Source organism: Photinus pyralis, unplaced genomic scaffold (genome assembly GCF_008802855.1).
Source record: "Photinus pyralis isolate 1611_PpyrPB1 unplaced genomic scaffold, Ppyr1.3 Ppyr1.4_LG3a, whole genome shotgun sequence".
Lineage (NCBI taxonomy): Eukaryota > Metazoa > Arthropoda > Insecta > Coleoptera > Lampyridae > Photinus > Photinus pyralis.
The window spans coordinates 4,170,899-4,197,213 of NW_022170509.1; the positions used below are offsets into that span (position 1 = coordinate 4,170,899).

General features: G+C 34.3%; 1 protein-coding gene and 1 long non-coding RNA gene across 3 annotated transcripts in view; both read left to right on the top strand.

Annotated features, from left to right (window-relative positions):
* Positions 1–7,293, top strand: part of LOC116165565 (leishmanolysin-like peptidase) — a 70,252-nt gene extending 62,959 nt beyond the window's left edge. For both annotated transcript variants that reach the window (XM_031480114.1, XM_031480115.1), the window contains 10 exons: positions 1,481–1,563; positions 1,654–1,947; positions 4,951–5,154; positions 5,204–5,429; positions 5,556–5,743; positions 5,799–5,931; positions 6,070–6,229; positions 6,288–6,454; positions 6,940–7,059; positions 7,110–7,293. In XM_031480114.1, coding sequence (XP_031335974.1) covers positions 1,481–1,563; positions 1,654–1,947; positions 4,951–5,154; positions 5,204–5,429; positions 5,556–5,743; positions 5,799–5,931; positions 6,070–6,229; positions 6,288–6,454; positions 6,940–7,059; positions 7,110–7,268 — 1,734 coding nt within the window. In that variant the 3' untranslated portion in view covers positions 7,269–7,293. The remainder of the gene's footprint in view (positions 1–1,480; positions 1,564–1,653; positions 1,948–4,950; positions 5,155–5,203; positions 5,430–5,555; positions 5,744–5,798; positions 5,932–6,069; positions 6,230–6,287; positions 6,455–6,939; positions 7,060–7,109) is intronic.
* Positions 7,294–18,558: 11,265 nt separating this feature from the next.
* On the top strand, positions 18,559–25,050 carry LOC116165985. Its single transcript, XR_004144239.1, has 4 exons — positions 18,559–18,707; positions 24,310–24,401; positions 24,468–24,603; positions 24,652–25,050. It is a non-coding gene; the product is annotated as an uncharacterized LOC116165985 (long non-coding RNA).
* Positions 25,051–26,315: the final 1,265 nt, after the last annotated feature.

The following is a 26,315-nucleotide window of genomic DNA, read 5'->3' on the forward strand; positions in this document are numbered from 1 at the left end:
CCTAATTATTTTAGAGCGAAAGTCTAAATACGTTTTTTTGAGAGAAAAAAATACTGCATCTGTTCATACTATAACTCATAATTTTCCGTTTTTTAAAACCGTAGAAATCGACAAAATAAAAAGGTTCATTTTACAATAAATCAGATATGCCTTGGAATTACCTAAAAAAACAGCGATAACTTTTTCATTATTTGCCTTTGACGTATATTAAATTCATACTTGTTTATAAATTAGTTAATCTAAATTGTTTATCATGTATTTAACTGAAGAGAAAGAGGAAAGAGAAAATGTTTAAATTTTATGCCCGCCAAGTAATAACGTCTTTATTTACTGTAAAGTACCCCAATCGACCGATTCCAAGCAGTACCACAGTAGACAGAATTGTGCGCAAGTTTCAAAGAACAGTAACAGTGCTAAATCACTGCAAGTGCAATAACGTTCAAAATGTCTGTCAAAACCATCAGGAAAACGACAATACATTCAACGTTTTGGCAGCAGTAGTGGAAAATCCGAATATAAGTTTAAGAACAATTCTACCTCAAATCAATTTCTTTTTCTTCGATTATGTACTCTGGTTCCGGAAGATGATAAACAAATAGTATTTGATGCAGATGCAGCATTACATTCTCTAAAAAAACATTACCCCATAGACGCTTTTTCTTGCGTCGGATAGTTGAAACAGAATTAATTATAAAAATCGTTCGACGTCAAACAACACTTGTAGTTTGTTAAAAGATTCCAAAGCATCACTGATTTATAAGAATGTAATTTTTTATTTTGTGGATTTATACGGTTTTGAAAAACGGAAAATTATAAGTGATCGTATGAACAGATGCAGTATTTTTTTTCTCTAAAAAAACGTATTTAGGCTTTTGCTCTAAAATAATTAGGGGAGCTAGTAATTGGCTATAAACAAATTACCATTGAAATCCCTATGCTGCGTCGCGCTAGGCGCCACCCGGTATACCTATACGTATGTACCTATATCAGAAATTACATTTTACAGAATTAAAATGTTTTATATAATTTAATTTTTCGCATGCTATGGTGACGGAAACCATTAACCGTACATGTTCGATCAGTATTTTTGCTTTACTTTAAAAATGTGCACAAGAGTGAATTCTGTTTACAAAAACTAATTCCCACAATAACGCGTATTTACTTGATATTTGTTAGCGAGACACAAAAGGAAAGGGAATATAAAATATATGAACATGTGAAAGAACACCTACTAAAACCTAAACCTAAAAAAAGCAACATTTTGTCGCAAAACGAGACAGGATCACATCTCGAGAACCAATTTGCTCTTTTCCCGAATAAGAATGGATAAAATTAATTTAAGTCTATTTTTATAGGTAACTCCAAAGGGCGTTTACTTTCTATTTTGTATTGAATTGAAAATACCAAGAACTCAAATGCATCTTACATTGTGTTTCAGAGTAAGGCGATTAAATTGATGGTTATTTTTGTATTTTTGCAGAATACAATTTTACCTCAAGCTGTGCAGTTCTGGGAGAACGCATTATTCGTCAGAAAAGTGGAAAACGTAATTCGACTAACAAGGTAACAACCATTTCTTCTACTCAGTGCTCATGTTTGATTTTGAATATAGTTTGTCTTATGCGAAAATATTATTATCTTTCTTTATTGCAGAAAATGCATGGAAACGCAGGTGTTTGTCAAAGACTCGTTAACACATTGCATAGACAGTTGCAAAGAAAAGACCCTCTGTGGAGAGATTGAAGTTCCCGCTGAACATCTGGATGCGTGCAGAACGTGCAATTCAACCGGTCAGGACTGTGGAATTGCCAAAGGTTCAACCGCTGGAAAAGGAATAGAGAACTTCGACTTCATCTTTTACGTATCTGCAATGCAAACTGAACGCTGCAAGAAGTCACTTACGGTTGCATACGCCGCACATTGTCAACAGGAAGGTGCTCTGGATAGGTGAGATATTTTTTTTACAAAAATTAACAGCAGCAATGACTTAGAGTAGCAAGACCATCGACCTTCAAACTGAATATGTCAGTAGTTCCCTCTAATACTGTTTGTCACAGTAGGTATTTGTCTTTTTTGCGATTCTCAACTTTGAAGCTAACAGTTTTAAGAAAACATTTTGCCCAGCTTCTTCCAAAATGTGTATATCATCGCGGGTTTTGAGGATTTTCATTATTGGAAATTCGAATTTATTTATTTTTCCAATTTTTTCATAGCGGTAGGTAAAGTTGAAATTTTGGGAGTTATAGAAGTTTGGGTGTCGAAATTTATAGGACCGATTTTCCAATAAACTATTTGACTGGTGGAATTGTAAGAATAAATAAGCGAGCATTCGGTTGAATGGATGATTGTCCTTTTTGCGTTTTTTAATTTCTGTAGAGCATTAGATTCATTAATGGATTCCGGATGTGTGGAGACGGGGATTTATGGCTTTATGGTTCAGTGGTAGAGCATTGGGCTATAAATCCGGAGGTCGGGTGTTCGAACCTGGGTTGAGGTGAATTTTTCATCTGTGGCAGAAATGGGAATTACTTTAGACCAGTTTCGAGCATTCTGCCCGCTACTCCGAATTAGGTTTTCCTGCAGTTTTCCTAGTTCGTAAGGTAAATGCCGGAGTAGTATAGAACAACTTAAGACCTTCTGCAGAGGCACCTCTAAAAAAGCATTATGCGGGTCACTCTGTAATTGGGCGCAAGCCTGTTGAGCACCCAGAACAAGAGAGGGATAATAAATTTAAAAAAATAAATAAATAAATTTGGATCATGAATTATCTTAATTAGGGCCAGTTGATTTGAACTACGAATTCGACAAGAGGACTGTCGTGTTTGGAAATGATTTATTGTCCTCACTGTTGTTTAATTGGTAATGCAAAATGAAACAAACGAATCAATGATTAATGATGTTCGATTTTCTTAATAAGAAGCTTTTTGTAGGTGTTAATTAGTTAAGGTAAGAATAATGGGAGTCATTTCTGGGGGATTTAGCATTGATTCTGCAGCGGCACCTACGCTAAAGCCCCACTCTTGGGTGACATTTTGCAGCGGAGGCTTTTCTGTAAATAATTTTGACATCTGTCCTTTGTTTTTATAAAACTGGAAACTGGTACAAGAATGTATCATAAAAGAAATTACTCAAATCCGTCGGCTAGCCCTTATTATTTTGACTAAAACTTTACCTTCTAATAACCCCCTTGCTAACGTGAAAGATCTATTTTTCTGTAATCTGAAAAGTTGCTACATACGTTTTTTACAAACGTTTTTTATTCACTGTCCAGCAAAACAACAACACCGAAAGGCCATATAAACGTATGTATATTGTAGAAAAAATCAGAAAATGCGTCTCTCTTTTACATTACTCTTTCATTTACTTATATTTTTCTACCTGTCACAATTTGGGATAATAAAATTTACTTTGAAATGGCCATCTCATATTTTACTTCTAAATAACTTAAATGCTTGAAATTTAATTTCGGGTGAATCAAATAAGTAGGTACATTTACGCTTTAACCAAACCTTGCTTTGTGATTACCGTAACCGTAACAGATGTAATAAATACACCCTTGAACTTGGTTTCCGTCATTATAAAATTTACTTATGGAATTCCTACCTGACTCTGAGAAAAAAATCTGAACTAGGAACTGACACCAAATTCAGTGGCTTCTTTTGATTGCAAAATACATTGAAAATACAGAATTTTTTAAGCTGATTAGAATCCTCTCATTTAAAATGTCTACTTCTAAATATACAACAGATTAATATTAATCTTTGACAATGGATCTCAAATAGCCAATCACATACATACGACTGACGTTTAGTTTCAATTTTTCTTGGGCATGGGTGCTCGGTGATTCTTACTGTTAACCTTTTTATTCGTAAATTTGGGGTTAATATCAGATGTTTTCTAAGGAACTGCATACTTGAAACCTACCGGTATATGGAAAATCTCCTATTCTCTGAGTTTGAATTTAAAGATTTGAATGGACAATACAGACTCCTAATGTTGGTTTATTTGCTGGTCAATGATACATGGTCCAAAAGTGCGTGTTGCTTACGAACTGATTATCTCGATTTTATTACAGTTTAATTTAGATTTGGAGAAATCTCTTAGGTAAACGTAAACTTTACGTTATTTCACAGTTTCCTTTGTTGTAATTCCGTGCATCGAGTGAACTTATTTTACCTCCTTTTTTCTTTATTAAATTGTACAAATACGAGGTAAAGTTTCTTAAGGAGTTTGCTTACTAACACGCTTGTTTATAGTTTTTTTTTTTATTGAATGGCTACTGCACGTTTCCGAGCGTTTCAAACTCATACAGTCGAGTACACAAATATCCCTTGGCGTATTTTTAACAGACTCGATCCTGCTGAACTGGGACTCATGAACTAACGTGCGATTTCGGAACTTAAACGCCTAGTTAAATTGAACGAAACAACTTGTCCCTTTCAACGGTGACACTTTTGGATTTTCCACCTTCTCGTAAAACGCCCTTTGTGCACCGTACTTTTTAATTTAAATGATTAGCGCTGATTTTTTACAACTTTCTAACCTTGACCAACTTTTGGTAAAAAAATCCCTTATGGTAATCGTTACGCCCGCATCTCTATCATCCTACGACTTCGATTATCTTTTACTGTAAAGTCATGAAGTGCTATTGATCTAAAGTTATGGAATTACAGGTTAATAAATAGTGTAGGTACAACAAAATGTCTCCCGCCTGTCTCTTATTACTATTGATCCGAGTTTAGTAAAAGATCTCCCATAATTCGTCCGTCTGGCGTCTATAGCCATATTGCGCAAAGGGATTGATTATGTCTTTGAATCTTTGATAAAGGGTACCTTGTCATTCTTTCGACCAAAGGCAGTGCATACTTACCTACCTATCGATGACGCATAATGCAAAGTTAACTTGGATATGACTTTTTAAATAAGTAATTTGAAATTTGAAATTGATAGGCCTATTGCTGGACATGCGAACTTGTGCCCTGAAAGCATCAGTACAAAACCGCAAGAAATGGAAACTCTCTTGTCAACTGTCAAGCACGAAATTCTCCACGCCTTAGGATTTTCTGTCAGTTTGTATGCGTTTTATCGTGATAGCGAAGGAAATCCACTTACTCCCAGGAAACCAGATACTGGAAAACCTGTCTTGAACGAACGGTAAAAATATGTACACTTACTTCCCCACGTAAATAAAGTAATGTCATAGATTGCAAACTTACCAATGGAGCGATAGAGTAATACGGACCATAACAAGGAAGAATTGGTATGTACGGGACGGCGTAATTCCGCGAGATATTCAAATGATTGTCACTCCAACCGTTGTTGATGAGGTGCGCAACTTTTTCAATTGTTCGGTGTTAGAAGGGGCTGAATTGGAAGATCAAGGAGAGGAGGGGACTGCATTAACACATTGGGAAAAACGCATTTTTGAGGTATGATTATAGCTTGTTCCATTTATTGATCAAGGAAACATAGAAGCCAGTGAGTTAGCTCACTACACATTTTCTATGGTTAACTACTATACACGGCACAAAAATGTATATAATTTCATTGTTTAGAATGAAGCCATGACAGGAACACATACGCAAAATCCCATTATATCAAGAATAAGTTTGGCACTCATGGAGGATACAGGGTGGTATCGTGCCAATTACGACATGGCTGGTTCAATGTCGTGGGGAAAAGGTTTAGGTTGTGATTTTGTATTAAAAAGCTGCAAAGAATGGATTTCATCTAAATCGGCAAGGTAAACAGAATAGGCCAATTGTGTTTAACGGTAACCACATGCGTCTGTTATATAGGGGATTATCTATTCATCCATTTTGTAACAAGGTGAAGCGTGATCCTCTGCAGACGGAATGTACAGATGACAGAACATCAGTGGCACTTTGCAATCTTGTACGCCACGATCATGTCCTTCCTCAGTTATATCAAGTATGTATACTATTTGTTTAAGATATGCGATTCTAGAGTGTCAACTCTGAATTTGAGGTATGAATTCCGAGTTTGAATAAATCAGTTAAAAATAAAATCTTTTATAGTTTTTTATCCCTATCTATATAATGTTTTTAGAACTTTGACTACATAATGCACGTGGAAAGTGGCACCGAAGAGTTTTACGGGGGATCCGTAACGCTTGCAGATTATTGTCCATATATACAAGAGTTTACGTGGCGTTCGAAAAACGTAATTGTCCGTGGATCACATTGCCAATACTCGGAAAATAACCCAAGTAAGAATTAGTACCTACTATTTAATCTTATTGTTGTTTATATATGAGTCATTTTCAGAGCCAGATAAAAATTTTGCTCTAGAAAAATATGGTAAAAGTTCTCGTTGCTTCGACCACACCAACCAAATGTGGGAGGAGAGATCCTGTAAGCAGATGAGGCAATGGTTGCACTGGGGATCCGGGTGTTACGCATATCACTGTGAAAATGGGCGTCTACATATTATTGTAAGTATTGTCATTGATTATACAGTGTGTATAATCAATGGTATTGTTTATGTATTTGCACTAACGCAACCATTTTTGCCAAATGAAAAACCATTATATTTCAAATATATCAAATATGAGATGTTGCGGCGAATTTAGTGGAATGGGGAGTGATGTCTTTCTAAGCAAAATGTTAAATTCGGACCTACTTACTGATTTATTCATCTTTTGAGGGAGTAATAAACCGTTTGTTGCATTTTTCTTCAATAATTGTAAGGAGAACAAAAAAGGATTTACGTAGGTAACAAAGATTTAAAACAGGTTTTTCCATCAATTGTTTTGTTTTGTTAACTTGTAAAACCTGTACCTTATACCTACAACAAACAACCCTAATGTCTAAAAAATATTAAATTAATGCAATAATTAAAAATATAACATGTTTTATGCTTATCTTCCAAGAGATTATTCAATGTGATTTGACTGTTGATTAAATACTATTTACACAGGTAGGAAACTACACGTACACTTGCTATCATGCGTATCAGGAGCTATCAATTCGAATAATAAGTGGCGGATGGCTGCATAAAGGAGCTATAATTTGTCCTCCATGTCGAGAGATATGTGCAGTAAGTTAGCTACCTCGATTAGACGAATTTGTGTTACCTAGATTTTTTAGGATGAATTCGAAATACGAGACGAATTTTGTAAGAACGGCGAAGAATCGCCACCTGCCACTTTCTATCCGAGGGATGAATTGCAATGCAGCGCATCCCCAATTTCTTTAAGTCTAACATTTATAGCGTCAGTAATACTGTTGGCAACTGGAGTAAGTTGACCATAAATAAACTCAATTTAAATTTTGTTTGCCATTCCATTAGTGTCAATATTGCCACTGACCAAGTGGTGACAATAATATTTCTGGTGTGTATATTTGGTCATGATAGCTTTAGGTATACATGTTTGCATAATATAAGAATACTCCAAATGTATATGTGATGTTTACTTCTTGGAGTATTTTTGTATCAATTAGTATTAAATTTTTTTGTAATTGTATTATTGTTCTAAAATCTTTGTTTAATTTGAATTTGTGATGGTACAAAGAATTATGTTTCTATTTTAGTTATACTAAATATACCTATAAGTTATTTTATACTCCTAGACAATCATTTTGTACATAGGATGCTTATTAGGATGTCTATGGTTTAAAGTTGTTCTGAAAAAGAACTGTAATGGACTATAACATAAAATATCTGTGATATAAATTTAATGAGACAATTTTACAAAATTGAAGTACATTTTAAAATTTTTCATTTTGTTTATGACATTGCAGGGTAATAACAACGTTTACATTAATCGTGTCTTCTAAGAGTGGCAGAAAGATCGCCAATGTCACAGCGAACTCGCTACTATTAAAATATTATTTGGCAAAAATGTTTAGGTCGTCTATTAACAACTTATATATGTTCCATGTGCAATCTAGTAACTGTTTCATATGTGTCCATATTATTCCCTTTATGTATCCCAACTCATTTGAATTGACATTTTTACCTCAAAAATGGTGTTATGTGAATATCTATGTACTGTATGTTTATATGTACTATGGTCACTCTGTATAAGAACTTTATGTAACATTTTTGTTAAGGAAAATTTATGTTACTGCATTCCAATTATGAATTCTATGTATCTACAGACTACGGTTAGTAGATGATCTAGAGTTTTCAAAAAAAGTTGTAATTAATCTAATAAAATAAAGAATGTGGTAAATTTGATTCTCTTTCAAAATACCTATATGTAAATTTTAACAAAATGGGGTTTTTGTGGTATCTTAATAACCTGATTTGGCTATTGTTATAATCCATAGAAAGCAATGCTTTTTGGGCACCCTTTACACCATTTCCACACCTTTTGAGGACTTTTCAGAGCCCGATCAGTCGGAAAAAATTTACAACGGTTTCAAAAGGCAAGGAAACGGGTTTGGGAACCTCCCAGGCGCTTTTCTTCTCAGTTTGAAAGCAATACTTCTGAAAAGTACCTTGTTTCTCGAAAGTTTGTCCCAAGTGTTAAGGTTTAGTTATCAGACCAGTAGAAACAGACAGCGACCAGAATATTTTCGTACCTAAAGGGATTTACAAACCTCTTCTTTTTCCTGCTTAGGCATCAAAGTATTGTGTTGGTGCTGTCTGTGGCAGTTTCAGCACTTTGAGCTGAGTAAAGCCAGAGTCGCCGATACGGGAGCTAAACAGAGGCAAATGGTCCAGACGATGCTGGGGGCTCGCCTCAAAGCGACTTTCAAACCTGATTTTCAAGTTGTATTTTTTTTACGAATAGTGTTGAAGAAAAAATGATTTTAGTCAAGTTGTATCAACTTTTGCTAATAAAAAAGCTCAAAGCGCGAAATTGTGATAGTTGTTATTATTTGAATCATTACCCTTTTCCATTCCCTACCTGGGATAGTACCTTTGCTAATGCTTTCAGCAGTAATTTTGATAACCAGTAATCTATAGCAGCAAGTACATATTCAGTAAATATGACACACTTACTGAGTGTTTTTGCGGCAACTATGAGGAGAATTCCTTACACTGCCGTCTAAGATTCTGTTATAGCGTTCTCAACGTTTACTTTTATTGGCGATGTACGACCGACATACAAACAGCTCACCATTTACAATGTCAGGTTTAGTATAATTATGGTGTTAACCGATACGTCAATGGTGGCCTATATTGAATTTTTTACAGGTAGGCTATTTCATCGAAAATGAACAAATTTTACATCCACCGTGAAAACCCCGCGACTTATAGATTGTGACCTTTTACGGTTGGACCACTATAGCGAAAGCTATAGCCCTTTTCTTTTTTTGGAAGGTGATATTTTGGTCAAGTCGTTTTGGATTCTACAAACCGAAATCTATAAGGGAAAGTCCAGGTTTCGGTCGATCTAAAACTTGTCGATTTTCGTTAAAATATCAGACTACACTTGCCCATAAATTCTGTCAAAGAAATGACTTGCCCGAAATTAACCGGTTTTTCGTATACATTTTATGCTGTGTAGAACTCAAAACGTCCAGAATTTTCGAGATATAGACATAGTGCCATAGTGGACAAAACCCCGATTTTACAAAGAACAAAGAAAGCGGTATAAACTTTAGTATCCAAAACATCAAGAACTATCGAGATTAGGCGACTGCTTCAAAAGTCCCCCTCGTCTAAATGAAAACCGTATGACGATAAATCTTTTTTGTGTGCCTCCATGTTACGGTGAAATCATTGCATATAAATATACAATGGTGGAATTATAATTAATTATTCATAATCACCGGTAAATCTAATAAATTTGTGGTACGTTCCATTTCAAAACTTTAGGGGAAGGGAAACTACTGCCATTTATGAAGATATTGAATTTAAAAAAATCATTCCGGGGGTTGTTTTCTTTCAATTATTTTCACATTGACCAGTTATGAATGTGAGCGTAGTATATCTTTGTTTATTCATTTAAATAAACATTGTAGTATGTATAAACGTAGGGAATGCAATACCGGGATTGCGGGATCCCGAAATACCGGGATCCCGCAGCATTTTTTCGAGATTAATCCCGCACATAAATGGAGCCACCAAGCCGACCAAGGGGACGACTCTGTTTACTTTGTTAATGAAACTGATAACGGCGAATTGTTTTTTAAATAATTGTTAAACTTTTTTCGTTAAAAATGTACTATGATTTTTGAGGCACTTTAGAGGACCTTTGTGCTTTACAGGTAAGGTTTTTTTGAGTTCTAAGTTAGGCCGAAGGTACTTTTTTGTTAAATATTGTGATAATTAGCGATTTATTCTAATACAGAAGTTAACCGCACAGAATTGCTTATTTGCCAATTTATTTAAAGTTTTGCGAGATCCCGCAAATTCCGGGATCCCGCGGGATTAACATCTAACAATCCCGCAAATACCAGGATTGAGATTTTGCTGCGGGATTGCATTCCCTACTAGAAACCAATTTCGAAAGAAAATTCAAAGGGCTGTAACTTTTGAACTAGTAGCCCAATCTTGGAACTGTTCGAAATTATGGATTCTACAGGCCACATTCTATAAGAAAAATTTTTTTCCGGGTCGATCTGAGCCAATTTTTCTTGAGGGCCTCAAAAAAAGGCAGTGTACAACCTTCCTTTTTTACAAAAAATCGACTGCACCAAAATTTCTCGGGAAAATCCTTTTTCTTATTAATTTTGGTGCGTAGAATGCAAAACAATTCGTACTTTTTCGATCAGACTTCTCAATCAAAAGTTATAGACTAGAAAAGAAACCAATTTCGAAAGAAAATTCAAAGGGCTGTAACTTTTGATCTAGAAGCCCAATCTTGGAACTGTTTGAAATTATGGATTCTACAGGCCACATTCTATAAGAAAATTGTTTTTCCGGGTCGATCTGAGACAATTTATTTTGAGGGCCTCAAAAAAAGGCAGTGTTTTACCTTCCTTTTTAACCAAAAATAGACTGCACCAAAATTTCTCGGGAAAACACTTTTTCTTATTAATTTTGGTGTGTAGAATCCAAAACAATTCGTACTTTTTCGATCAGGCTTCTCAATCAAAAGTTATAGACTAGAAACCAACTTCGAAAGAAAATTCAAAGGGTTGTAACTTTTGAGCTAGTAGCCCAATCTTGGAACTGTTTGAAATTATGGATTCTACAGGGCACATTCTATAAGAAAATTTTTTTTCCGGGTCGATCTGAGACAATTTTTCTTGAGGGCCTCAAAAAAAGGCAGTGTACAACCTTCCTTTTTTACCAAAAATCGACTGCACCAAAATTTCTCGGGAAAACACTTTTTCTTATTAATTTTGGTGCGTAGAATCCAAAACAATTCGTACTTTTTCGATCAGACTTCTCAATAAAAGTTATAGACTAGAAACTAGGGAATGCAATTACCGGGATTGCGGGATCCCGAAATACCGGGATCCCACAGCATTTTTGCGAGATTAATCCCGCACATAAATGGAGCGGGATCCCGTGGGATTTGCGGAACTGAGGAATTTGTCGACCAAGGGGACGACTCTGTTTACTTTGTTAATGAAACTGATAACGGCGAATTATTTTTTAAATAATTGTTAAACTTTTTTCGTTAAAAATGTACTATGATTTTTGAGACTTTTTGTGCTTTACAGGTCAGGTTTTTTGAGTTCTAAGTTAGGCCGAAGGTACTCTTTTGTTAAATATTGTGATAATTAGCGATTTATTTTAATACAGAAGTTAACCGCACAGAATTGCTTATTTGCCAATTTATTTAAAGTTTTGCGAGATTCCGCAAAAACCGGGATCCCGCGGGATTAGCATCTAACAATCCCGCAAATACCGGGATTGAGATTTTGCTGCGGGATTGCATACCCTATATAAACGTATTGTAAACACGTGGTCAAGCGACTGCATCTGTTGTGCGGTAGTATGCAGGTACTCCGTTCCTATGAAACCTGGTGAGTTTTGTCTACCTTTATTTTATTAAAGATTGTGTGGTCCATCGAGAAACTTTCCTTGCAAATAAATAAATCAAAATACGCTCGGACACTAGGTACTCCTTAGTTTTTGAGGAATGAGCTTTTTTGATTCGGGAATGAAATTTACTGCGACCAGACTCCGCCGAGTGAATTTGATCGAGTGCTTTTGAGAAATTAAACAGTAGATTAATTCAAATTTGTGCTTACATTTAACTAAATCGAATTAATAAAGACGCGTCATCTGTAGGTAATACAATACGACTACATCAAAAGTGGACAAAAAACCGATTTTCAAAAGAAAAAGGAAAGTAGTATAACTTTTTATGCAGGTACCTACTGGATTAATCTGTTCCTTCCTTCAATTATTCACATTAATCATCAGTTATGAATCATTGCTCTGACCGTAGCGTGTATAAAGGTAATGTAAACACGTGGTCAAGTGACTGCATCTGTTTCTCTTTATCAATATTGCAGTTATAAGATTACGTATACCTATACCTAATTCATTTGCGAATGAATCGCCAGTAAGTGCGGTTGTATATGTACTCCGTTCAAATGAAACTTGTATATATTCCACGTGAAAAGGGTGAGTTTTGTCTAACTTTATTTTATTAAAGATTGGGTGGTCCATCGAGAAACTTTCCTAGCAAATAAATTAAAATGCGCTAGGACACCTAGGTACTCCTTAGTTTTTGAGGGGCGGGATTTTTTGATTCCTTGCCCATTTTAAAGAGAATGATATTTACTGTCTAGCTAGTGCGACCAAACTGCGCTGAGTGAACTTGATCAAGTGCTTTTGAGAAATTAAACAGTAGATTAATTCAAATTTGTGCTACATATAACTAAATCGGGTTAAAAGACGCGTCATTTGTAGGTAATACCATTGTATTTCCTCTATGGTAATAGGTACCTACCAATCCTTTACTACAAACTGGACAAGAAAACATTTTTGTTGTTTATTTCACATGGGATCAAGTGGGATGGTAACTCCCTTACAGATTGCACGGCTACATCCATAGTCCGTGCTGTAGTCGATAAAAAGCGATTTTACAAACAGCAAGGAAAGGGATGTAAGTTTGGATGTAGTGGTCCTATTTTGAAAAGTCTGTTCGTTTTGGATTGTACAATAACATTTTTGGAATAAACTACTTTATATACAAATTTACCCTTATTCGGTAACATTACCGACGGAAAGCGGGTTTTCGAACGTTTAACAATGTTGCCAGAACGCGATTTGGCCACATTTGTAGGCCATTGGCCGAAATCGCTTTGGATGTAGTGGTCCAATCTCCAACATTGTCGATATTTTGGATTCTACACAGTATAAAATCTATAAGAAAAAGTTCTGAAAAGTCATTCGCTTTGTGAGGGTTGCAGACCTCAGCACTGAGACCACTTCCTTTGCAGTTAAATCCGTAACAGCTTACTACGCTGTGGCTGCAAATTTGACTCACAACAAAATTTAAAACCCTCTCAATCGAATACTGATACGTAGCTAAGAGCGTATTTCCATCAAATTACGAATTTTACTTATAATAGGAAACTGAAGGGTTGTCTGTAGATCCTCTTATTCTAATCGATCAGGAAATAAAAATATTTGACTTACCACAAAATTTACAACCCCTTCATACGAATACTGCTACGTAGGTAGGAGCGAATTTTCTTAAAAATTGCGACTTTTTAAAACAGGATAGGATTTTACTTGTAATTGGAAACTGAAGGGTTGTCTGTAGATCCTCTTATTATAATCGATCAAGGAAACAGAAATATTGGACCCACGACAAAATTTAAACCCCCGCAATCGTATACTGCAACGTAGGTAGAAGCGAATTTTCTTAAAAATTACGTATTAGGGGACGGGATTTTATTTATAATTGGCAGGTGAAGGGTTGACCTACAGATCAAAATCTACAAGAAAATGTACTTTTCCGAATTAATGTTAAAAGGTCAAAGGTTCCAAAGAAAAAGGAAAGCAGCTTTTTATGTAGTGGTTCAATCTTGAAAATTCTGGTCGTTTCGCCAAAATCTATACGAAAAGGTCAACCTGATAAATTCGGGGTACGTTTCCTGTTAAAACTTTAGGGGAAGAGAAACTTCTGCCATTTATGAAACTAAGAATATATCATTCCGGGTGCTGTTCAAAAAATTTTCCTTCCTCAATTATTCATTGACCATTTATTATGAACAGTCGTCGCAATAATTAGTTTTACCGTAGCATCATGTATTATATAATGATAATATCGACGCGTGGTCAAATGACTTGCATCTGTTTGTCCTTATCAACATTGCACTTATATAAGATTATGAATGTACGTGGTTCATTTGCGAATGAATCGCCAGTGCGTGCGGTTGTATGTATGTACAGCGTTCGTGTGAAACTTGTTTATATTCCACATGAAAAGTGTGAGTTTTGTTTATCTTTTTAATATAAATTGAGTAAGGAAATATAAATATTTGACTTACCACAAATTTTACAACCCCTTCAATCGAATACTGCAACGTAGGTAGGAACGAATTTTCTTAAAAATTGCGACTTTTTTAACCGGGATCGGATTTCACTTGTACTTGATAACTGGAGGGTTGCTTGTAGATCTTTTTAATATAATTGATTGAGGAAATATAAATATTTCACTTACCACAAATTTTACACCCCCTTCAATCGAATACTGCAACGTAGGTAGGAACGAATTTTCTTAAAAATTGCGACTTTTTTAACCGGGATGGGATTTCATTTGTACTTGATAACTGGAGGGTTGCTTGTAGATCTTTTTAATATAATTGAGTAAGGAAATATAAATATTTGACTGACCACAAATTTTACAACCCCTTCAATCGAATACTGCAACGTAGGTAGGAACGAATTTTCTTAAAAATTGCGACTTTTTAAAACGGGATAGGATTTTACTTGTAATTGGAATCTGAAGGGTTGTCAGTAGATCCTCTTATTATAATCGATCAAGGAAATATAAATATTTGACTTACCACAAATTTTACAACCCCTTCAATCGAATACTGCAACGTAGGTAGGAACGAATTTTCTTAAAAATTGCGACTTTTTTAACCGGGATGGGATTTTACTTGTACTTGATAACTGGAGGGTTGCTTGTAGATCTTTTTAATATAATTGATTAAGGAAATATAAATATTTCACTTACCACAAATTTTACACCCCCAGGTAGGAACGAATTTTCTTAAAAATTGCGACTTTTTTAACCGGGATGGGATTTCACTTGTACTTGATAACTGGAGGGTTGCTTGTAGATCTTTTTAATATAATTGATTAAGGAAATATAAATATTTCACTTACCACAAATTTTACACCCCCTTCAATCGAATACTGCAACGTAGGTAGGATCGAATTTTCTTAAAAATTGCGACTTTTTTAACCGGAATGGGATTTTACTTGTACTTGGCAACTGGAGGGTTGCTTGTAGATTTTTTTAATATAATTGATTAAGGAAATATAAATATTTGACTGACCACAAATTTTACAACCCCTTCAATCGAATACTGCAACGTAGGTAGGAACGAATTTTCTTAAAAATTGCGACTTTTTTAACCGGGATGGAATTTTACTTGTACTTTGCAACTGGAGGGTTGCTTGTAGATTTTTTAATATAATTGATTAAGGAAATATAAATATTTGACTTGCCACAAATTTTACAACCCCTTCAATCGAATACTGCAACGTAGGTAGGAACGAATTTTCTTAAAAATTGCGACTTTTTTAACCGGGATGGGATTTTACTTGTACTTGATAACTGAAGGGTTGCTTGTAGATCTTTTTAATATAATTGATTAAGGAAATATAAATATTTCACTTACCACAAATTTTACACCCCCTTCAATCGAATACTGCAACGTAGGTAGGAACGAATTTTCTTAAAAATTGCGACTTTTTTAACCGGGATGGGATTTTACTTGTACTTTGCAACTGAAGGGTTGCTTGTAGATTTTTTAATATAATTGATTAAGGAAATATAAATGTTTCACTTACCACAAATTTTACACCCCTTCAATCGAATACTGCAACGTAGGTAGGAACGAATTTTCTTAAAAATTGCGACTTTTTTAACCGGGATGGGATTTTACTTGTACTTGATAACTGGAGGGTTGCTTGTAGATCTTTTTAATATAATTGATTAAGGAAATATAAATATTTCACTTACCACAAATTTTACACCCCCTTCAATCGAATACTGCAACGTAGGTAGGAACGAATTTTCTTAAAAATTGCGACTTTTTTATCCGGGATGGGATTTCACTTGTACTTGATAACTGGAGGGTTGCTTGTAGATCTTTTTAATATAATTGATAAAGGAAATATAAATATTTGACTGACCACAAATTTTACAACCCCTTCAATCGAATACTGCAACGTAGGTAGGAACGAATTTTCTTAAAAATTGCGACTTTTTTAACCGGGATGGGATTTTACTTGTACTTGATAACTGGAGGGTTGCTTGTAGATCTTTTTAATATAATTGATTAAGGAAATATAAATATTTCACTTACCACAAATTTTACACCCCCAGGTAGGAACGAATTTTCTTAAAAATTGCGACTTTTTTAACCGGGATGGGATTTCACTTGTACTTGATAACTGGAGGGTTGCTTGTAGATCTTTTTAATATAATTGATTGAGGAAATATAAATATTTCACTTACCACAAATTTTACACCCCCTTCAATCGAATACTGCAACGTAGGTAGGAACGAATTTTCTTAAAAATTGCGACTTTTTTATCCGGGATGGGATTTCNAATTTTCATAAAAATTACGAATTTTTAAACTGGATGGGATTTTACTTGTACTTGGCAACTGGAGGGTTGCTTGTGGATCTTTTTAATATAATTGATTAAGGAAATATAAATATTTGACTTACCACAAAATTTACAACCCCTTCAATCGATTATTGCTACGTAGGTAGAAGCGAATTTTCTTAAAAATTAGTATTTTTAAAACGGGACGGGATTTTACTTATAATTGGCAGGTGAGGGGTTGACCTATAGATCAAAATCTACATGAAAAATGTCTTTTTCCGAATTTTTTGTTAAAGGTCAAAGGTTCCAAAGAAAAAGAAAAGCAGCTTTTTAGGTAGTGGTTCAATCTTGAAAATTCTTGTCGTTTCGCCAAAATCTATAAGAAAAGGTTAACCTGATAAATTCGGGGTACGTTTGCTTTTAAAACTTTAGGGGAAGAGAAACTTCTGCCATTTATGAAATTAAGAAAATATCATTCCGGGTGCTGTTCAAAAATTTTCCTTCCTCAATTATTCATTGACCTTTTATTATGAAAAATCGTCGCAATAATTAGTTTTACCGTAGCATCATGTATTATATAATGATAATATCGACGCGTGGTCAAATGACTTGCATCTGTTTGTCCTTATCAACATTGCACTTATAAGATTCAGAATGTACGTGGTTCATTTCCGAATGAATCGCCAGTGCGTGCGGTTGTATGTATGTACAGCGTTCGTGGGAAACTTGTTTATATTCCACGTGAAAAGGGTGAGTTTTGTTTAGCTTTATGAAAGATTGGTCCATCGAGACACTGTCCTTGCAAATAAATAAATCAAAATACGTTCGGACGGGAAAACATTTTTGATTTTAATGATCACATGGTATCAAGTAAGTTCCTTTCAAAATTTAATGCTTTAATGACAAATGGGATCATGTGATAAGTCATTTAATTTCTAATTCTCTAGTAAAACCGTAGTTTTGATTTCTGCTGTAATGGACCAATGGTACAATATTATAGAATATAATTTAAATTATCAGAATTTTATTTAGTGGCGATATCTAAGCGGCTTTCCAGTGTGGTGGTGTTTGGTGTCACATTAGTTGTATACTTTTCATCTTGATTTTCTTGTGTTTTTGTTTATTTCCCTCAAAATCCGATGATGGAAACTCATCGTGGCAGGTCAGCTGTTCCCGTTACTAAGTAATATTGTGTATTAGTTAAAAGTTTGACGGAAAATCATTTTTGCAATAAAAGTTTATTGAATGCGGTAATTTACAATTAACGTAAACTCAGGACAACTGTATTCGCGTACTCAACGGTTTCCCCACGCAGTGAAATCATTCCTTTCTTAACTTCTTCTAAATTTTCCAATAATGAATAAACCTTTCATCTTATTTTGCTTTTGTACAAAGTCCATTCTTATATTCTACTGTCCGTTCTCCCATCATCATTTATCTTTTATTTCTTTTGTTTTACCATTGATTTAATATTTTAATCAATGCTTTTACAGATGGCCGAACTGAAGGCTTGCTACATGGGGAAGGGGATCAAGGACATAAGTCGGTCGCTTCAGATGTCCTTGTTTCAACGAGAAATCCAAATGGTGAAATCCACTGCGACAATATTAAACTCACAAAGCAACAATTACAAAAATATCTTCGATTTATCCCGACCTAGAGAGTTTTAACGGAAAAATTGGGTTAGCGTTAGGGAATGGCGTTTCCAAACTTACAAGGATCTCAGAGCAACTCATAGTTGGCTTAAAATCATTGGCAGCAACATTTTATGAAGAAGTTATTGCAATGTGACTCAGGTCTCAGTCGTCAAGGTGATCATGTATAGGAAAGTATCCTTGATCATACATTTCTTTTGGTAATAATAATATTTATTTCAGATGGTTTCTCTAATATAACAGCACTAGTGCAAGTGGTCAATGACAAATGGAATGAGCACTGTCTACCTACCTATTCGATGGTGTATCATCAGCTTTACTTTGAGTAGGACCTCTTTAGTTGCAGCATAATATACTATGGTTGCAGCTTTAGGGGTAATGTTTATTTTTATTTTATTTATATATAAAATTATATAACCATCTTCCAGAAAGTATTAAACTAATTATAGGGATATTCACGAATTTAAAAGAAGGTTAAAACAATTTTTAATAAACATGGAACCCTATTCCATTAACGAATTTTTCGAATAGTAGGTGCATGTAATAGGTACATTAGGACGTATTTCTTCTTATGCATCGAAATTACTTCATTTGTATATAGTAAGAAATTAAGAAGTATTATTATGGTCGGGGTTTCCTGTCAGAACTCAGCTCTAGCCTGATTAACTAAACGCACGGATTAAAATCAAGTAACGATTAGTGTTTGTCTGTACGTCGTTCGTCTGGTCAAGTTTTGTAGAGTCCAAAATAATTTTATAATAATAATAATAATATATATTGACTGCATACTTGTAACAAAAAAATATACATTTGCAGAAGTCACACAATATTGTTGAAATCTAAATCTTCTAAATTTTCAAATTCTGCTACGCTATAAAAGGCATGTTTAATTAATACACATTTAAGAATTTTCCTAAGACTTAGGATTGATAATTTTCTTATACTTACAGGTAATTTATTAAAAAGTATGACAGAAGTGTTTTGAAAACTCATATATGTTTTGTGTAGCCTACAGTATTTCACATAAACTTCTGTGGACGAACGTGTGTTGTGGGAGTGTATGTCAGATCTTAAGGAATAATTGTCCAATTGAGATCTGGCATACAAGATGCAATTTAAAATATATATAGAAGGAACAGTTAGTGCTCTTAGTTGGATAAACATGTCCCTGCAATCTTCTCTGTAATCCAAGTTGCCAACGATAAATAATAGTAATTAAATTAAATCCTCCACTTACGGTGTTGGTGATTCTCTCTAGTCCATGCCTGATAACAACACATGATGTAGTCTAGTAGATTGGTTGCAATCACATTTCCGGGAATGAAAATTCATCTCGCAGATTAACAGTTCAAACCTGTCATTCTCACGTTCACATAAAAACTATAGCCAACACTCCCAAAAAAATACATATTTAGATCTTGTAAGCCCCATGTCACTTAGTATTTCACACCCATTGTGCCGCATGTTAATTTTTAAGGGAAGGAAATGCGACAAAAGGCTTAAGTTAATGCCGGTTGTGTGAACATTGACTTACTTGGTGACTTCAATTTATATTAGAAATTAGAAATGTTGGGACATGAAAGTAAAGGTTAGGTATTAGAAGGCAAAAATGCTAATAAACTATATTTTTATGCTCAACTGTTTCGAAAATATAGCCAACAATCAATGACCCGTCATTAATTCTGGCATCTGGACCAAACCTCAACGTCCACATTTAGAACCCTCTAAATCGAATATTGCTACGTAGGTAAGAGCGAATTTTCATAAAAATTACAAATTTCTAAAACAAAATGGCATTTTACATATAATTGAAATTTTAAGGGTTGCTTGTTGATCCTTTTAATATAATCGATTAAGGAAACCGAAATATTGTACCCACAACAGAATTTAGAACCTTCTAAATCCTCTGAATATTGCTACGTAGGTAGGAGCGAATTTTCTTAAAAATTGCGACTTTTTAAAACGGGATGGGATTTTACTTGTAATTGGAATCTGAAGGGTTGTCTGTAGATACTCTTAATATAATCGATCAAGGAAATAGAAATATTTGACGTACAACAGAATTTACAACCCCCTCAATCGAATACTGCAACGTAGGTAGGAGCAAATTTTCTTAAAAATTGCGACTTTTTAAAACTGGATTTGATTTTACTTGTAATTGGAAACTGAAGGGTTGTCTGTAGAACCTCTTATTGTAATCGATCAAGGAAATAGAAATATTTGACGTACAACAGAATTTACATCCCCCTCAATCGAATACGGCGACATAGGTAGGAGCAAATTTTCTTAAAACTTACGAATTTCTAATACGGGATGAGATTTTATTTATACTTGGCAACTGAAGGGTTGCTCGTAGATCTTTTTAATTTAATTCATTAAGGAAATATAAATATTTGACATACCACACAATTAACAACCCTTTCAATCGAATTCTGCTACGTAGGTATGAGCGAATTTTCATAAAAATTACGAATTTTTAAACTGGATGGGATTTTACTTGTACTTGGCAACTGGAGGGTTGCTTGTGGATCTTTTTAATATAATTGATTAAGGAAATATAAATATTTGACTTACCACAAAATTTACAACCCCTTCAATCGATTATTGCTACGTAGGTAGAAGCGAATTTTCTTAAAAATTAAGTATTTTTAAAACGGGACGGGATTTTACTTATAATTGGCAGGTGAGGGGTTGACCTATAGATCAAAATCTACAAGAAAAATGTCTTTTTCCGAATTTATGGTTAAAGGTCAAAGGTTCCAAAGAAAAAGGAAAGCAGCTTTTTAGGTAGTGGTTCAATCTTGAAAATTCTTGTCGTTTCGCCAAAATCCAAAAGAAAAGGTTAACCTGATAAATTCGGGGTACTTTTGCTTTTAAAACTTTAGGGGAAGAGAAACTTCTGCCATTTATGAAATTAAGAAAATATCATTCCGGGTGCTGTTCAAAAATTTTCCTTCCTCAATTATTCATTGACCTTTTATTATGAAAAATCGTTGCAATAATTAGTTTTACCGTAGCATCATGTATTATATAATGATAATATCGACCCGTGGTCAAATGACTTGCATCTGTTTGTCCTTATCAACATTGCACTTATAAGATTCAGAATGTACGTGGTTCATTTCCGAATGAATCGCCAGTGCGTGCGGTTGTATGTATGTACAGCGTTCGTGTGAAACTTGTTCATATTCCACGTGAAAAGGGTGAGTTTTGTTTATCTTTTTAATATAATTTAGTAAGGAAATATAAATATTTGACTTACCACAAATTTTACAACCCCTTCAATCGAATACTGCAACGTAGGTAGGAGCAAATTTTCTTAAAAATTGCGGCTTTTTAAAACTGGATGTGATTATACGTGTAATTGAAAACTGAAGGGTTGTCTGTAGAACCTCTTATTGTAATCGATCAAGGAAATAGAAATATTTGACGTACAACAGAATTTACATCCCCCTCAATCGAATACGGCGACATAGGTAAGAGCAAATTTTCTTGAAAATTGCGACTTTTTTAACCGGGATGGGATTTTACTTGTACTTGGCAACTGGAGGGTTGCTTGTAGATCTTTTTAATATAATTGATTAAGGAAATATAAATATTTGACTTACCACAAATTTTACAACCCCTTCAAATCGAATACTGCAACGTAGTTAGAACGAATTTCTTAAATTGCGACTTTTTAAACGGGATGGTATTTTACTTGTAATGGAACTGAAGGGTTGTCGTAGATCCTCTTATTATAATCGATCAAGGAAATAGAAATATTGACGTACAACAGAATTTACATCCCCCTCAATCGAATACGGCCGACATAGGTAAGAGCAAATTTTTTAAAATTGCGACTTTTTTAACCGGGATGGGATTTTACTTGTACTTGGCAACTGGAGGGTTGCTTGTAGATCTTTTTAATATAATTGATTAAGGAAATATAAATATTTGACTTACCACAAATTTTACAACCCCTTCAATCGAATACTGCAACGTAGGTAGGAACGAATTTTCTTAAAAATTGCGACTTTTTAAAACGGGATAGGATTTTACTTGTAATTGGAATCTGAAGGGTTGTCAGTAGATCCTCTTATTATAATCGATCAAGGAAATATAAATATTTGACTTACCACAAATTTTACAACCCCTTCAATCGAATACTGCAACGTAGGTAGGAACGAATTTTCTTAAAAATTGCGACTTTTTAAAACGGAATGTGATGTTACTTGTAATTGGAAACTGAAGGGTTGTCTGTAGAACCTCTTATTGTAATCCATCAATAAAATAGAAATATTTGACTTACAACAGAATTTACAACCCCCTCAATCGAATACTGCTACGTATGTAGGTAGGAGCGACTTAAATATTAGGAATTTTGAAAACGAGATGGTATTTTACTTGTTATTTGCAATCTAAGGGTTGATTGTTGATCCTTTTAATATAATCGATCAAGGAAACAGAAATATTGAACCCACAACAACATTTACAACCCCCTCAATCGAGTACTGCAACGAAGGTAAGAGCAAATTTTCTTAAAAATTGCTACTTGTTAAAACGGGATGTGATTTTACTTGTAATTGGAAACTGAAGGGTTGTCTGGTTGTCTGTAGAACCTCTTATTGTAATCGATCAAGAAAATAGAAATATTTCACATACAACAACATTTACAACCCCCTCAATCGTATACTGCAACGTAGGTAGGAGCGAATTTTCTTAAATATTACGTATTTTGAAAACGGGACGGGATTTTATTTATAATTGGCAGGTGAAGGGTTGACCTATAGATCAAAATCTACAAGAAAATGTCCTTTTCCGAATTTTTGGTAAAAGGTCAAAGGTTCCAAAGAAAAAGGAAAACAGCTTTTTATGTAGTGGTTCAATCTTGAAAATTCTGGTCGTTTCGCCAAAATCTATAAGAAAAGGTCAACCTGATAAATTCGGAGTACGTTTCCTTTTAAAACTTTAGGGGAAGAGAAACTTCTGCCATTTATGAAACTAAGAAAATATCATTCCGGGTGCTGTTCAAAATTTTTCCTTCCTCAATTATTCATTGACCATTTATTATGAAAAATCGTGGCAATAATTAGTTTTACCGTAGCGTCATGTATTATATAATGATAATATCGACGCGTGGTCAAATGACTTGCATCTGGTTGTCCTTATCAACATTGCACTTATATAAGATTATGAATGGACGTGGTTCATTTGCGAATAAATCGCCAGTGCGTGCGGTCGTATGTATGTACAGCGTTCGTGTGAAACTTGTTTATATTCCACGTGAAAAGGGTGAGTTTTGTTTAGCTTTATGAAAGGTTGGGTGGTCCTTCGAGACACTGTCCTTGCAAATAAATAAATCAAAATACGTTCGGACAGGAAAACATTTTTGATTTTAATGATCACATGGAATCAAGTAATATAGTCATTTAATTTCTAATTCTCTAGTAAAACCTTAGTTTTGATTGCTGCTGTAATGGACCAATGGTATAATATTATAGAATATAATTTAAATTATCAGAATTTTATTTAGTAGCGATATCTAAGCGGCTTTCCAGTGTGGTGGTTGTTGGTGTCTGTCATATTAATTGTATACTTTTCATCTTGATTTTCTTGTGTTTGTTTATTCCCCGGCAAATCCGATGATGGAAACTTGAAATTCATCGAGGCAGGTCAGCTGTTCCCGTTAGTATGAAATATTGTGTTATTAGTTATAAGTTTGACAGTAAATCATTTTTGCAATAAAAGTTTATTGAATAAATACAGTAATTTACAATTAACTTAAACTCAGGACAACACTATTCGCGTACTCAACGGTTTCCCCATGCAGTGAAATCATTCCTTTCTTAACTTCTAAATTTTCCAATAATTAATAAACCTTTCATCTTATTTTGATTTTGTACATTCCCATATTCTACTGTCCGTTCTCCCATCATTTTTCTTTTATTTCTTTTGTTTTACCATTGATTTAATATTTTAATCAATGCTTTTACAGATGGCCGAATTGAAGGCTTGCTACATGGGGAAGGGGACCAAGGACATAAGTCTGTCGCTTCAGATGACCTTGTTTCAAGAGATATCCAAAAGGTGAAATCCACTGCGACTATATTAAACTCACAATTACAAAATTATCTTCGATTTATTCCGACCTAGAGGGTTCCACTTTTTAACGGAAAAATTGGGTTAGCGTTAGGGAATGGCGTTTCCAAACTTACAAGCAGCAACATTTTATGAAGAAGTTATTGCAATGTGACTCGGGTCTTAGTCGTCAACGTGATCATGTAGGAAAGTATCCCTGATCATGCATTCTTTTCGGTAATAAAAATATTTTTTTCAGATTGTTCCTCTAATATAACAGCACTAGTGCAAGTGGTCATCGACAAATGGAATGAGCACTGTCTACCTACCTATTCGATGGTGTATCATCAGCTTTACTTTGAGTAGGACCTCTTTAGTTGCAGCTTTAAGGGTAAAGTTTATTTTTATTTTATTTATATATAAAATTATATAACCATCTTCCAGAAAGTATTAAACTAATTATAGGGATATTCACGAATTTAAAAGAAGGTTAAAACAATTTTTAATAAACATGGAACCCTATTCCATTAACGAATTTTTAGAATAGTAGGTGCATGTAATAGGTACATTAGGACGTATTTCTTCTTATGCATTGAAATTACTTCATTTGTATACAGGGTGGTGCCTAGCGTGACGCAGCATAGGAATTTCAATTATTTTAGAGCAAAAGTCTAAATAATTTAAGAGAAAAAATACTGCATCTGTTCATACTATTACTCATAATTTTCCGTTTTTCAAAACCGTACAAATCGACAAAATAAAAAGGTTCATTTTACAATAAATCAGATATGCCTTGGAATTACCAAAAAAAAACAGCGATAACTTTTCATTATTTGCCTTTGACGTATATTAAATTTATACTTGTTTATAAATTAGTTAATCATAAAATTGTTTATCATGTATTTAACTGAAGAGAAAGAGGAAATGTTAAAGTTGTTTTATGCCCGCCAAGTAACGTCTTTATTTACTGTGAAGTACCCCAATTGACCGATTCCCAGCAGTGCCACAGTAGACAGAATTGTGCGCAAGTTTCAAAGAACAGGAACAGTGTTAAATATCTGCAATTGCAATAACGTTCAAAATGTCCGTCAAAACCATCAGGAAAGCTACAATACATTCAATGTTTTGGCTGCAGTAGCGGAAAATCCGAATACCAGTTTAAGATCAATTCTTCCTCAAATTTTTTTTTTTTTTTTTAATTATCAATTTATTTCAGCAATCAGAATTATACATAAATTCTATGAGCTAAAATGCTGACGGCTACTAGATGTCTAGTAATAGAAGGACGTGATCAGGGAGATATCCATTGATACCACCTGCATAAAATTAATTTAGTACATATTATCTTTAAATTAGTTCACTTGGCCACCGTTTTTTAAGTCTTTTGTTGATTACGGGTTCTGTAAGCTGCTCTATTATTAGATTTGGATGGTTGTTTATAACAATATGGTGCGTGTTGGCTTTTTTACCATAACTTCCTGTACTGTTGGAACTTGTAGGTCTGTATGTATTGTATGGTTTGTTACATACCATGGAGCATCTGCAATTTGGCGGAGTATCTTGGATTGGCACCTTTGTATGATTTGGATATTTGATTTGGAGGCACATCCCCATAGTTCGATTCCATATTCCCAAGTTGGTTTGATGACTGCTTTATATATCAAGATTTTATTTTCCAAAGATACCCGTGATTTTCTGCCTATCAGCCACTGAAGTTCTCTTGTTTTGATTTCTACTTGCTTTTTCTTTTTTTTGATGTGTTGTTTCCAAGTCAGTTTGGAATCTAGGTGTAGTCCTAGGTATCTTACCGTTTGTGTTTGTGGTATTTGTACATTATTTATTGTAACTGCTGGACATGTTTCTTTGCGGAGGGTGAATGTAATATGCGCAGATTTGCTTTCGTTCACTTTTATTTTCCATTTT